We start from the raw sequence: 15,615 nt of genomic DNA, 5'->3' as shown, positions 1-15,615 counted from the left end.
ACATCACAGAATATCATTATATGCTGATGATGTACTTTTATATTTAAGAGATGGGTCTGGTGGGATTCAGGTAGTGCTACATCTCCTAGATGAATTTACAGATCTTTCGGGCTTGAGGCTTAATAAGAGGAAGACCTATGTGTTCCCATTGCACCCCACACTACCAAGACCCCTGCCTCTCCCGCTGGACCTGGAATGGGCACTTTAAGTACTTGGAAATTTGCATCTACCACACTCAGGGGGACCGGCCAGAAGGGAATCTCGGAGGTGCACTTTGGATGAATGTGGCCTTTTGGCGTACACTGTCAGGATCTGCCAAGGCGCCTACCAAACATTAAAAAACTACAACTCCCAGAATGCCTATACAGGGGGCGTGGTCCTATATAAGCTGAGTGGACCCATTGCTTCCTGTTCGTGATTTTGTGACCTGCAGTACGTTTGCTGTATAGTGGAGAATTGTTTTCTTGTCTTCTCTGGATTCTGAATAAGAGAAGTTCTGTCCGTTTTGTTTTTGGATCCAGCGCGAGTGAATTCGGAACGCGCTGTTATTGCAGAGTGTTTTTTCACGTCTGCCTCTAAAGCGGGAATGGTGTTTTCTGTTCCTTGTTGGTTTGCCTGATCTTTACCTGCCGGCAATTCATTCTTCTTTGCTGTCAGGAGAGGGACGAGCCACGGACCAAAAGCGGACCGTTAAGAAGTTCGACTGAGCTGTGAGTTACACGCACGCGTGAGAATAACGCGTGCACGGAAATAATGAACTGTGATGTTTAGACTGTGTTATGCTGACTGCCTTGAATAGTATTGGAATCCTTGTTGTGTTTACTGAGAGCGGAGTGTAGTGGGGCTAGCCTTCTGCGCACTGCCGCTACGAAGCAAGGCACTAGTGTCTCCTGATTCAATTGCCAAAGCGGAAGATAGTGGGAAGGCCTACATCTTGCCGTGTTTGGAGCGCGCCCATAGGAGAGACCTTTGGAGTTATTGAAAGGGAGCGGAAGATAGTAGTAGGAGGCTACATCTTGCCGTATTTCCTGAAGGAATTTATTGCACATTCTGGCATCACAGACATGCTCGTTGGAAGAGCATAACATTTATAATTTGAGAACACTTATGGGGTGGAAATTCACACGTTTAATTTAAAGCACAATCCTTTCCAGGAGGGGTAGGTATAGCCATGTTACAAATAATTGTACCCTTATTCTAGGGGGTAATTAGAAATAATTGTTGTTTATATTCCATAGGAAATATTGTTGCAGCTATACACATACCATGATACAGGGAGGAGGTGGAGAGCGTTGATTGAAGAAAGGTGAACCTTTTATCAACATAGAGAAAGAGGAAGAGAGATAGGGTTTTCGAAGTGAACAGTTATAACCAGTACACTGTTTTTTCTTGTCTTTCAGCCTTCCCTTCCCAGCTGCCCCCTTCCTTTCCCTTCCTTGGTCTCCTGTTTTTTCCCTCGCCCTATCGCTCGAACCCACTGTGTTTTTACTACCAGTGTGTTGGTGAGATCGGGAGGTGGAGTTTTATGTGCATCATCCGGATCCTGCAGCGTGGTGTCTGACAGAATCACGAACCCACGAATTGCATTCTGCCTCGTCCGGTTGGTGTACATATGGCCACCTTGGATGATGTGTTGAGGGCTTTGGCTTTGGTTCAACAAGAACTAGTAGCGTCCAAGGCTGAGGTGGTTGCTCTGAAGGACAGGGTCGAACAATTATCAAAAAACCCTTTTTCTTCAGGTGCATCACAGATTCAAGTAACTGTTCCCCCCCCTATCCCTTTAGCTACTCCCGAACGGTATGGGGGGGATCCACGCAAAACACAGGCTTTCATGACGCAGATACTGCTGCATTTTTCTTGTAAGCCTGCGTCTTTTCCTACGAATCACTCCAGGGTTGCGTTTGCCATGTCATATTTGGTGGGGGATGCAGCCAATTGGGCTGTGCCCTTAGTTAAAAGAGATGATGCCATGCTGTCAAATTGGAACGTGTTCAGGGAGGAGTTTGAGAAAGTCTTTGACAGAAGGGCCACTAATTTCAGTGCGGACAAGGAGTTGTTATCACTGCGACAGGGGAGAAGCGACTTGATAACATATCTAACTACTTTCAATCGCTTAGTAGCGGAAACGGAGTAAAAGAATGTCCCTGTTTTATCAGGGTTTACGGGATGAACTGAAGGATGCAGTAGCACACATAGACCCGCAGCCCACTACTTGTATAGATATGGTGAACCTGGTGTTGCGGTTGGATGGTAGGTTGACTGAGAGGAGTGGGGATAGAAGGAAATGGGATAGGAGCTATTAGGCCCCCTTTATCAAAAACTGAGAGAGAAAGTAGAAGAGTCCAAGGTCTCTGTATGTATTGTGGGAAGAAGGGACACTATGTAAGAGAATGCCCTTCAAAACCCAAGGCCTCAAATACTTGGAATAAGAATCAAAGGGTGGCGGCTTCTAGCACGGCCAGAGAGACGGAAGAAGGGCAATCATCCTTGCCTAAGGCGGAAGAGATCCCCGACTGGAAACTTACCTCCTTGTCATCCTCTGGGATAGGGGAAACTGAGTCCCATTTGGTGTTAGAGATGTCCTTGGAGTGCGAGCAAAAAATCCATGCTGTAATGGTGATGTTAGACTCAGGGGCGACCGGAAATTTCATAGACAACGGGTTGGTGAACCGTCTGTTGTTACCTAGAGTACCCCGAGGTAATCCCGAGGAGGTTTTAGCAGTCGATGGGCAGCCCATTAAATCGGGTCTCATAACCGAGAAAACTGCTGAGGTGGAGTTGTCCATAGAGGTATCAGAAGGGAGACACGTGGAGAAAGTGGAGCTGAATATCATAGATGCTCCACAATATGAAATAATCTTGGGAATGCCATGGTTTATATACCATAATCCTTCCATTGACTGGAAGTCCCGTACCGTGCATTTCGCTTCAGGGTTCTGCAAGGAACATTTGGTACCTTATGTATCTTCTCCAGGGGCAGTGCTAGCCTTGCAATTTGTGGTGGCTACAGCGGCCGAGAAGGAGGTGGTGCTTCCAAAACATTATGAAACTTTTCAGGATGTTTTTAGTGAAAGCAGAGCCGAGAAGCTACCGCCTCATAGGGCCTACGATTGTAGGATCGACTTGATTGATGGGGCAGTGATTCCTACGTGTCGGGTATATGCGTTGTCTGTGCCCGAAACTGCTCATTTAAAGGAGTACATCAATCACTATGAGAGCATAGGATTCATAAGACCGTCACGGTCCCCTGCAGCCTCTCCACTTTTCTTTATAGCAAAGGCCAATGGTGATTTGAGGGCATGTGTGGACTACCGCGTCTTGAACAAAAATACCATCCGGAACCGTTACCCTCTCCCCCTCATCACCGTGTTGATCGATCAAGTGAGGGAAGCCGTGATCTATACTCGCTTGGATTTGCGAGGGGCTTATCACTTGGTCAGGGTTCGAGAGGGGGACGAGTGGAAGACGGCTTTCAAGACGCGGTATGGACTATACGAATATCTAGTCATGCCGTTTGGGCTTTGTAATGCCCCTGCGGCGTTTCAGTTCCTGATTAATGATGTGCTGAAGGAGTTCATTGACTTGTTTGTAGTCGTGTACATAGACGACATCCTGGTGTACTCGATGGAGGAAAAATGTCATGTGGAACATGTTTGCAAGGTACTGGCCAAGTTGCGAGAACATAGCCTTTTTGTGAAACTCAGCAAATGTGAGTTTGGAGTGTACAGTGTGGAGTTCTTGGGAGTAATGATCAGTCCAGAGGGGTTGCAAATGTCAGAACGTAAGGTGGAGGCAGTGCGTGACTGGCCGGTTCCGAGAAATGTTAGAGAGGTCCAGAGTTTTCTGGGCTTCGCGAATTACTATCGGCGCTTTATTTTGCATTTCTCCTTAACTGCTGTGCCAATTACCAGACTTTTGAGAAAGGGTAAGCCCTTCGAGTGGACTAGGGAAGCAGGTGAGGCCTTTGAAACGCTTAAAACCTCATTCATCACAGCCCCAGTGTTGTCACATCCCAATTTAGAACATCCCTTTATTGTAGAGGCTGATGCTTCGGATGAAGCTATCGGGGCAGTGTTGTCACAGAGAGATGTGGGTACAGGGCAGTTGCACCCGGTGGCCTTTCTGTCAAAGAAGTTGAGTTCGGCTGAACTCAACTATACGATAGCTGAGAAAGAGTTGTTGTCGATCAAGAGGGCTTTTCAGGAGTGGAGGCAATATCTATGGGGGGCCCTTCATACCATCACAGTGTATACAGACCACCGGAATTTGCAATTTATGTCCTCTGCTAGACACTTAACCCAAAGGCAAATGAGATGGATGCTTTTTTTTGCTGAATATAATTTTGTAGTCACCTTCCGTCCAGGGTCTGAAAATAGAAAGGCAGATGCCCTATCACGACAGTCTATGCCAGCAGATAGTGTGGAGGAGAGACAGGCCATCATTCCGGAAGGGAAAGTCCTATGCATAGTCAGAGTTGAGACCTTTTTGGATGATGTACGGACTTATCAGTATCCTGGAGGTTGGATGACTTGGGCTCATGGCGTAGCAGAGAGGAAGGTGAGAGATGGGTTGCCTTTTTACCAGAATAAATTATTTCTGCCCTCAATACCGTTGCAGAAAAAGGCGTTTGTTTGGGGTCATGAGGGAGAACTGGCGGGACATCCTGGTGTGCGTAAAACCCTCGAAATAGTCCAAAGGCATTTCTGGTGGCCTAACCTGGTTAAGGATGTCAAGACATGGGTGGTTAGGTGTGATATCTGTGCTAGAGCAAAGGGAGTAACCTCAAAAAAAGCGGGGAAGCTTCTTACCGTGCCTACTCCCAGTCAACCCTGGCAGCATATAAGTATGGATTTTGTGTCTGGCCTTCCGTTGGACAAGGGGTTTTCCGCCGTCTTGGTGGTAGTAGACAGCCTCACCAAAATGGGACACTTCATCCCCTGTAAAAGCCTTCCGAATGCCAGCCAAACGGCACAACTTCTAGCTAGCAATGTTGTCCGTTTGCATGGTATTCCTCGGGTGATAGTGTCCGACAGGGGACCCCAGTTCATCGCCAGGTTCTGGCGCATGTGGTGTCGTGCCCTGAATATTGAGTCTAATCTGTCTACCAGCTTCCACCCACAAACAGACGGGCAAACCGAACGTCTGAATCAGACGTTAAAGAAATATTTGAGATGTTTCTCTAAAGAAGCTCATGAATCCTGGGTAGATCTTTTGTGGATGGCAGAGCTTGCCTACAATAACACCTGGCATAGTTCAACGGGAATGTCGCCATTCAAGGCTAATTTCGGATTTGATGCAAAAACATTGCCGATTGACATACCCCCCGATCTCCAAGACCAGCCCTCTGTTAAGGAAAGGGTATTGATGTTGAGGAAGGTACACAAGGGGGTGCAGGTACATTTGAACAGGGCAAAGGAAGTGTACAAGCGGTGGGAGGATCGCCGCAGGATAGAGAGTCGTCAGTATGTGGTGGGCGATAAGGTCTGGCTGTCTACCAGGAACATTAAGTTCAAGTTGCGCAGCGTGTTCCACCCCAGGTATATCGGCCCTTACTCCATCGTGAAACAAGTGAACCCTGTAACATACAAGCTGAAATTGCCAGGTTCCTTGCGTATACACCCTGTGTTCCACGTACAGTTGTTGAAACCTGCTCTGTCCTCTCGTAGGGCGGCCCCTCCGCCAGTGTTGTGTGATGGGGGAATGGAATATGAGGTGAGGAGCATAAGGGACTCGAAGTGGAGTCGGGGTGTTCTGAAATACCTAGTTTCATGGAAGGGGTATACCGCTGAGGATGATTCCTGGGAGCTGTGTTCGGATGTGCATGCTCCGGCGGCGGTGCGCTCTTTCCACAGGAGATTCCCTACTAAACCAGGCCCTAGGAGGCGCTAGGGAGGGGGACATACTGTCAGGATCTGCCAAGGCGCCTACCAAACATTAAAAAACTACAACTCCCAGAATGCCTATACAGGGGGCGTGGTCCTATATAAGCTGAGTGGACCCATTGCTTCCTGTTCGTGATTTTGTGACCTGCAGTACGTTTGCTGTATAGTGGAGAATTGTTTTCTTGTCTTCTCTGGATTCTGAATAAGAGAAGTTCTGTCCGTTTTGTTTTTGGATCCAGCGCGAGTGAATTCGGAACGCGCTGTTATTGCAGAGTGTTTTTTCACGTCTGCCTCTAAAGCGGGAACGGTGTTTTCTGTTCCTTGTTGGTTTGCCTGATCTTTACCTGCCGGCAATTCATTCTTCTTTGCTGTCAGGAGAGGGACGAGCCACGGACCAAAAGCGGACCGTTAAGAAGTTCGACTGAGCTGTGAGTTACACGCACGCGTGAGAATAACGCGTGCACGGAAATAATGAACTGTGATGTTTAGACTGTGTTATGCTGACTGCCTTGAATAGTATTGGAATCCTTGTTGTGTTTACTGAGAGCGGAGTGTAGTGGGGCTAGCCTTCTGCGCACTGCCGCTACGAAGCAAGGCACTAGTGTCTCCTGATTTAATTGCCAAAGCGGAAGATAGTGGGAAGGCCTACATCTTGCCGTGTTTGGAGCGCGCCCATAGGAGAGACCTTTGGAGTTATTGAAAGGGAGCGGAAGATAGTAGTAGGAGGCTACATCTTGCCGTATTTCCTGAAGGAATTTATTGTACATTCTGGCATCACAGACATGCTCGTTGGAAGAGCATAACATTTATAATTTGAGAACACTTATGGGGTGGAAATTCACACGTTTAATTTAAAGCACAATCCTTTCCAGGAGGGGTAGGTATAGCCATGTTACAAATAATTGTACCCTTATTCTAGGGGGTAATTAGAAATAATTGTTGTTTATATTCCATAGGAAATATTGTTGCAGCTATACACATACCATGATACAGGGAGGAGGTGGAGAGCGTTGATTGAAGAAAGGTGAACCTTTTATCAACATAGAGAAAGAGGAAGAGAGATAGGGTTTTCGAAGTGAACAGTTATAACCAGTACACTGTTTTTTCTTGTCTTTCAGCCTTCCCTTCCCAGCTGCCCCCTTCCTTTCCCTTCCTTGGTCTCCTGTTTTTTCCCTCGCCCTATCGCTCGAACCCACTGTGTTTTTACTACCAGTGTGTTGGTGAGATCGGGAGGTGGAGTTTTATGTGCATCATCCGGATCCTGCAGCGTGGTGTCTGACATACACTTAAATTACCAGTCATGGCTAAAGTGGCATTATCCAAGATGGTAGTTTTTCCTCATCTCCTCTATTATTTCGTCAACTTACCAGTGATAATTCCTAAGAGCTGGTTCAAGACATTTGACGCAATTTTGAGAGACTTAGTGTGAGATGGCGGACGAAATAGAGTGTCTTTACAGACCCTGAGGATACCGCTTGTAAGCGGTGGATTGGGAGCCCCTGATTTCGAGGCCTACTATTTGGCAGCCCAACTGCAATGGCTGGCTTGCTGGCTTGATGGGAGGGGACTAGATACACTATTTCAGATTATCGATGCCCCACAGTCGGTTTTGCTTCCTAATATGCTTGACTGTCAGCAGAAGATTAACCAAATGGGAGTGTTGCTCTCTGTCGCAATGACATGCTAGGATAGATGCACGCCATGGTCCAAAGATTCACCGCTTTATGCACCTACCAGTCCTCTTGAGGGACTCCCACAGGGAGGAAGGGCCCTCCTCTCACGGGACGGCAGCAACAAGGATGGGAAGAGTCAGGAGTACAGACAGTGGGGGACTGTTACAGAGATGGTGAACTGCTTCCACTAGACAATTTCCTAGAATACCATGAGCTGCCGCTGGGACAATTTTTGAGCTATCATAAAATACGGGGAGCGTTAGCTGACCTATGGGGGAAGGCTGTGAAAGAACCAGACACACATGTATGCCTACAGGCAATGGTGACTCTGGGCTCGGCCGGACATTTAGTAAAGTAGCTCTATCTGGCGATTATGGAATTGACGACTCATTCGTTCCCTCGACTGCGGGAGAGATGGGAAGGTACTCTGAATAAGCAGTTGACAGACAAGGAATGGAAAAAGGTAATAGGTGGTCCTAAAAAGGTGTCCAGAAATGCGACTTTCAAATATTTACAGTTCAATATGCTCCACAGAACTTATCTCACCCCACACCGGCTGAACGTAGTATACAGAGGAGATGATCAGGTATGTGCCAGGTGCTCACATAGGGATGCAGACTTTGATCATATGGTTTGGTTCTGCCCGGGGCTTAATGAATATTGGGCTATGGTTGTAGACATGATCAATGGGGTGATGGTTAATAACCTGGTATGCACTCGGCTTGTCTTTTGGGTTTATTCCCTAGATCCAAGTCCAAATGACTGGGGCTTAGATTTGTGGATTTGGCCCTGCTCCTGGCTAAGAGGAGAGTAGCTCTTAAGTGGAAGGTGCAACAGGCTCCTTTAGTGACACACTGGGAAGACGATGTATCTTGCTGGGCAAGGGCAGAGGAAATGGCCTTAATTAAGTAGGACAAAATTACAAAAAGGCGAAAACCATTAGCAGAGCCCTGGGCTGATATTGTAAAGGCATGGGACACTCGACATTCACATGTATGGTCCTCAGATACAACGCCGAATGACTCTGATGACTCAAAGGATGCACACTCTCTTACACATTAAAAGATGTGAGATGAATGATGTCTGACTGCGTGGATTGGGGCCCATAAGAGAGGAGGGGGTGCAGATTAGTTTTCTTGTGGAGCACTGTAATTGGAATACACGTTGCTACCCCTTCCCTTCCCCCTCCCCCCCTCCATTCCGAACCCCACCAGGTCCTGCGATCCCGGACCCACATGAGCCACTATACTATGAAAGACAGCACTGACTAAGGACTACTGGATTTTTGTTACAAGTTGTAGTAATATGTTTCATTTTATAGTAACACAAGAATGAATTCTCTTGTGTTGTTTCTTTAAATTTTTCATGTGGCTCTTATTTTCCTTTACACCACGGTTGACTAGTTTACTAGGTAGTAAAATTATATTTCGTGGAATGGTAGACAGCGTAGATGACAACCTGAATACTCTATAAATGATCATGCCATGGGGGGGGGGGGGGGGGGGGGGGACTTCCCCTGTTTACTGTTCCTGTTGATGCAGCAATCTGGAAGAGGACCTTGTTTTGGGGTTGTTGGTCATGAACAGAAGTCGAAATTCATATCGGGGACTAATATCCTATGACTATGTTTATTGAAACAGGATATCTATTATATGTACCTAATGTATATGAGGATCCTTCACACATAGAAATGTAAATATGTTGAGTCTCTTCTTGATTTAAAATATAAATGCCAATAAAAATATATTTTTTTCAAAAATGCATATCAATGCTTTTGTTGTAATATATGTTATTTTAATGTTATCGATATTTTAGTTTTCTTTTTTTGTTGTGGACATTTTTGTCATTTAAATTTTTTTATCTATGTTTGGGTTATTTTAGTTTTGTGTATTGGGTGCCGATATTTTTGTATATATGTTAGTGACTCAATAATTTTGTAAGTCGATATTATAGGAGTTGAAATGTCAGTGATCCATTTGGTACTAATCTTTGGCACTTGTAGTGGTTTATTTGTACAAAGTGAAACCAGAAAACCAGGATAAATTGCTGTTTCCCTGCTTAAATTGAGTAATCTAGGGTAAATATTTTATTTCACCAAAATTCCTTTTTGTTCATCATCCTATGTGAAAGTAATTCCAAATATGTGAGTTCAGAATACCAGTTGTACAAAAACGTATTATATTTGCTTTAATAATGTTGTTCTATCATAATCTGGATCACCTACAGAGTTTACATGTCAATAGTCTTGTCTCCTAGTTCACTCACGGTTTATGTTTAAAAACTATCATCATGTCATGTTAATGTCAAAACTTCCACATGTTTAAGGGATGTACTTATTTGACTTTTGAAGATACTATTTCATATTTTACCTGATGTTCGCTATGTGATTAACATTGCAAACATTTTCAGGGATGACCGCGTAGATGGGCGAGAAGAACCAAGCCAGACCCTTCACTCAGCCCTCCCTGTCAATTTGTTGGCTCACCCACCTCTAGGCAGAGGGTGGCTGAGTGTCAGATGGTGCCAAGGACTATATGTGAGTGATCCCCAGCTGACTTTATGATGTCATTTGTGATTCTTTCTGTGAGTCCTGACTTTTAACAATAGGCACTTTGCATGCTGGGACTTGTGGTTCTCTCTTTTCATATCACACAGTATATCCCAGTCAACACAACTTCCAATATTTATTTATTTCCATTGACTTCATTGCTTGGCTTTACTTGCGGGAAAGTGTTACTCTAAATGCCACACATTTGGCCATTGAATGTCACTCATAATTAATCTGAAACCATGGAAATGTCACACATAAGCAATCTGAAAACTTGGCTGCTATAACAGGTGCATGTGCCATGATGCAAGACAGGAAGATAGTAAGCCTGCCAGCTATCTGAGTGGCAGGCTGCTCAAAGACAGCCATAAGTGGAGCCTAGTAGGCCCCTCACAGACCTGGTCTTTGTTGCCACTTCGCAGTCTGCACTTTGATAGCTGGGCCCCTACATCCATCAGCTGAAAACAAGACCAAGGCTTTGGCAACAACACCAGATATAAGGCGGGAGAGGGATATTCACGAAACCACAGGCTGTGGAGTCACCATCAGTTTTGAATAATATCACCCACATCCATTCATCCATTTACCATTGTGAGCACACATCTTCCGTTGGAACTTTGCACAGGTGTAAGTAGACTCACAGAAGACGGCAGAATGCAGCCACACCGGGGTGTGCAGCTCCAGCTGAGCTGGCTGTGTATTTGTTACAGATGGCTCTTTTACCAGCATCCATGCAGAAAAGGAAGGGCACAATGACGACGACGCATTTCAGAGGCTAAAGTAACCAAGGGGCAGATGTATCAAGATTCCATTTTGCGATTTCTAAATAGCGATTTTTAAGGAATCACTATTTGGAAATCGCAAAATGGGATGTATGTTAAAAAGCGCTATTTTTTTGCGATTTCTTAATCTTCCTTATTTGCGAATTCGCAATTAAGGAATAATTTCCCATTTATTTCTATGGGCCAATTTCAAAGGTGCAGGGGTGTCTCAAGGACACCCTGCTGCACCCCTGAAATGTACATGTATGTGCATATGGTGCACATACATGCCCTATGGGCATGTGTGTGCGTCACATGCCACCTTCAAAAATGCCAAATTGTGCTTTTTTAAAAGAATTCGCAAATTAACATCAACTACAAGTTGGTGTTAATTTGCGATTTCTTAACCAAAATTCGCAATTGAAAAATGCTACATTCATACAGCCACATGCATCAAAGAAAATTGCATTCACAAAAGGTGCGAATCGCAAACTTCAGCCGTTTGCAAATGCAATTCCCATTTTTGGGATGCATTAACTTTTTTGTTATTTTCGCAATTTAAGAAATCGCAAAATTGCAATTTCTTAAATTGCGATTGCATTTAAGGAATCTCAAATTGAGATTCCTTAAATGCAATGCATCAAACTTTAAAAATTTGTGAATTCGCAAATAAGGGGAGCAAATTACCATGAAGTTGACCTTCATGGTAATTTGCGAAAACTTTGAAAAATACACTAAAGTGCATTTTTCAAAGTTCCATTTTACACACACACATGCCCTTGGGCCATGTGAGTGTGCAAAATGTACTCCTAAGCAGATTTCAGGGGTGCAACAAGGTGTCCTTTGGACACCCCTGCACCCTTGAAATTGCATTCTTAACTTGCGAATTTTTAATGGTGAATTGCAAATTAAGAATGTCTTACCATTCATTCCTATGGGCCTCTAGGCCCATAGGAATGGATGGGGAAGTATTCCTTAATTGCGATTCTCGATTAGAGAACCGCAATTAAGGAATTTTAAGAAATCGCTATTTTTATAGCGATTTCTTAATGCATTGCAGTTTGCAATTCCTTAATTGCTATTCCTTATTTTTCGCAATTAAGGAATCGCAGAATGCAATATTGATGCATGTGCCTGATAGCATTTAAGGAATCGCAAAATTGCGATTCCTTAAATGCTATGGCAAAATAAGGAATCGCAAATTTTTGCGATTCCTTAATTTGCGAATTTTTGATGCATGCCAAAACATGCAAATAGACCGTTTGCGATTCGCAAACGGCTTGATACATCTAGGCCCAAGATTTTAACAGGGTCCTTTTAAACGCCAAGGAGGAAGTGAAAGCTAAGAAAATACTGACAAAGGCAGAAAGAAGGGAAGAAAACATTTAGGAGTGAGATAAAGAATGACTGCTTCCCCTGCATAAATCAAGCAACATGCCTGTTTACCTTTTGCAGCGTCTGAGGCTCCTTGGATCAGGGAGGTTTTCCGGAAGTTTCTTGCACTCGACGCAGAATTTGAAGGTGTCTTCCATCTTCTGAAACATATCAAAGTAGGTGCGAATCCCGAAGTCAGGCGTAGCTTTCTTTCCATCGAGTGCCGCCCTGAGAACAGGGGATGAAAGTTGGTAACTTGTTAAATGCAAATGTCACGTATACTTTGTAGTTCTGCAAACAACCAGGCGAAATCCAGTGTCCTGCAGTGCGGCAAACAGTACTTGCACAAAGACAAATATGTGAGAAGCATTTCCATACTCATTTTACTTTCCATAGAGAAAAAGAAGTGGAGGAGCATTCTTATCGCCATTTTCATGTAAATTATGAGACTGGTTATTTAGAAGTATTTTTTTTTTTAATTTCAAAATACTTTATTGATTTTTACAAGGTATACAGAGAGCATATATCAGGGTAACCATAATGCATCCTAGGCAAAGTTTTACATGTGTATACATCGATTGAGGATAGTGTACCTTTGTGGATAACATGGGTCTAATCCCAGCAATCGTTGACAGAGAAAAAAAAGGAAAAAGGAGAGAAAAGAGGAAAGAGGGGAAGGTGGAGCAACGGCTAGGCGAGCTGTAGCAACGCTTTCGCATTTCTATGCACATGTTGGCACAAGGGCACCACACGATATTGGCAGACTTTATAAAGTATAACAGCCTAGTACAGGTAACATTGAACATTACACTGAAATACACTTATTTCAGGTGGAACGACATATAGATCTCAGGATATTATCCATGGTGCCCACTTTGTTAATGGAGGTTCATAAGAGTCTAGAAACGCTTCTAGAGAGTTCCGCATCTCCTGGATGATGGTTTCCAAGGGGAGTTTTGCAATGCTATGTTGTCTGCCCCTCTGAGGTGGATGATGCAGTTTATCCAGCTTTTATATGATGTCTTGCTCGTGTCTTTCCAGTTGGCAAGGATCATTTTATCAGCAGAGGTTAGTAGCAGGTCCTGTAGGTCTTTGTCAGAGTCAGAATTCAAGTTTGTGCCTATACAGGCCGTGGGTAGGTTGAAGGAGTCTCTAACCATAGCACTCTTAAATAAGCCAGTTATGAAGGCAAAGATTTTGTCCCAAAACGATTTAAGTAAAGTACACTGAAAGATAAGGTGGGCTAAGACCCCGTCTCTCATTTACAGTTCCAGCATGTTGTGTCCTTCCGGAGCCCTAATGCAAATAATCGGGAAGGGGTCCAGAATGCCTTGTGTAGTAGCCAGAATTTGGTTTGGGTGAGAACAGGGGAGATCTTATTTAGTGAGACGGATCTCCATAGTAAGGACCATTCTTGGTCCTTTGGTGGGGCTGGGGCCAGTTGCCCCCAAAAGGCTATAATCTTCTCATTAAGTTTAGAAGTTTTTGGCCGGAGGAGTTTGTATATCTGCGAGACCTGGTGGCCCACTTTGTTATTCTTTGTCACGAACAAAGAGATTGATGGTTGGGCGGTGGATAGTTTGGCTTTTGTAAGGGCTGCTCTGATTTTCAAGAAGTTGTAGAATTCAATATCAGCTAGGCTATACCTCGATTGGAGGTCAGAGAATGTAATTGGGTTAGTGGCATTTTCTAATTGGTAGGGGCGGAGGATTCCTTTCTTAATCCTTGTGTCAAAGGTTAGGCTTTTGCCTATGTACAATATCTTGCTATTAGCCCAGAGTGATTCCATTTAGACCCTTTAATACTATTCTCCAGGTTCTTATCCACCCTAAGTAGAGCAATGTTTGTGTTTTTAAAAATGGACTTGGATGTGTGTTAAACTAGTACTCATTTTTTTTATTCACATGTAGTAAAACCAGTGCACATTTCTTCCTCTATTATTCACATGTAGTAAAACCAGTGCACATTTCTTCCTCTATTATTTTATTTTTTAAATACCTGTTCTCAGAGACGGATTTCCTTGTTATAGTCTTTATTACTCATTTCAAATGATGAATAAGTTATGCATTTTTCTCGTGTGGTTTCTTGGTCTCCTCATTGTTGACTTGCTGGAAAAGACTGAACTATGGACTGGAGCAAAAACGGTTTGCCAAATTCCATTGAACATAAGCAGCATAAAGTGCTACAATGATTCTTGCTTTGTGTATTTACATCAGTGCAACAATTCTGCAATATGGGCCTGGTCGTTGACCCGAAGTGCTAAACTTTGTCATGGTCGCAAACCATCCAATTCACCAAATCAAATAGTTTGCCCTTACTAAAAGCATTTTGGATTTACTAAAACCCTTTAGTGATTCTGATTTTTTTTCCTGATCAGTAAAAAGATTTTGATAATAATTATGAATCGCAATTTGAAAGGGGCATGTTGTGGGAGTACCTTCGAAGCTGTGATTTTTACCCTGATGTGTTAATGGTTTGCAACTGACTCTCTGATGCAAACCACATTTACTGACTCCCAAAGTGGGGTAGTAACTGATTCACAAAGTGGGAGTGTCGTATTTTGACGATGGCTGGGTTAGCGCTTAGCTTTGCTACACGTTTCCCGCTTAAATTAGCTATACGTAGAAACGCCATTTTGTATGTGGTGGCGGCCATCTTAGATCATGAGCGGCCTCGTGGTCAGCGTGCCCTTTAGTCCTTTGTCCGTTCCACTGACCACTCGAGTCTGCCCAGCAACAGGCTATTTTTAGTATTGGTCAAGCTCACACATGCGCAGTTCACACTGACCAGTCACTCCTTAGGAATGTGCCGCAAACTGACCAGTGGGTTTGAAACCCTCCAATGAGCTGGCAGTATTCCAAAATATGCCCTTATATGTACACAATGTTCTGTAACTTTGTGCCGCGTGTTCGTTTTATTACCTGTAGAATTGTATAAAAGAAGGGGTCACACCGATGTTCGGGGTGATACCTCTTGCATTACCGAAGGGTGCTGTATGAGTGTACCACCACCCCATGGGGTCTTAATAAACTTGTTCTTTGACTTTCACAGTTTCCGTGCCAACAGTTCTTCCAATGTATGTGGGTTATCTTCGGAACATGTAGGCCTTGGGAACCCGATACGACAGGAGGGGTCCCCTTTGGACCCCTCACACTTTGGGAATCAAGATGGCAGCTTCAGGGGGAGTAGACAGTGATCTAGGGGACAACTGCCTAGTCTCACTGACATGCTTTTTTGAAGCAGTCCGATTTGCTTTAAGGAAATAGGGCAGAAAAAAAAAATCCAGATTAAAATGCAAAGACAGGAATTGTAGTATGCGGACCTTTGCAGGCCACAACCCCTGCCTTTGTAGCCAACTGGAGTGAGTTGCAATTAGC

The 15,615-nt window shown here is 44.2% G+C and overlaps 1 protein-coding gene across 3 annotated transcripts in view; it reads right to left on the bottom strand.

Moving 5' to 3' along the window:
• Positions 1–15,615, bottom strand: part of MSS51 (MSS51 mitochondrial translational activator) — a 455,682-nt gene that overhangs the window by 132,802 nt on the left and 307,265 nt on the right. For all 3 annotated transcript variants that reach the window (XM_086941321.1, XM_086941323.1, XM_086941322.1), the window contains one exon: positions 12,311–12,466. In XM_086941321.1, coding sequence (XP_086797447.1) covers positions 12,311–12,466 — 156 coding nt within the window. The remainder of the gene's footprint in view (positions 1–12,310; positions 12,467–15,615) is intronic.

Source organism: Lissotriton vulgaris, chromosome 10 (genome assembly GCF_964263255.1).
Source record: "Lissotriton vulgaris chromosome 10, aLisVul1.2, whole genome shotgun sequence".
NCBI lineage: Eukaryota > Metazoa > Chordata > Amphibia > Caudata > Salamandridae > Lissotriton > Lissotriton vulgaris.
Note: the sequence above shows the minus strand (reverse complement) of the source record. Positions and strands in the feature narration are given on the sequence as shown.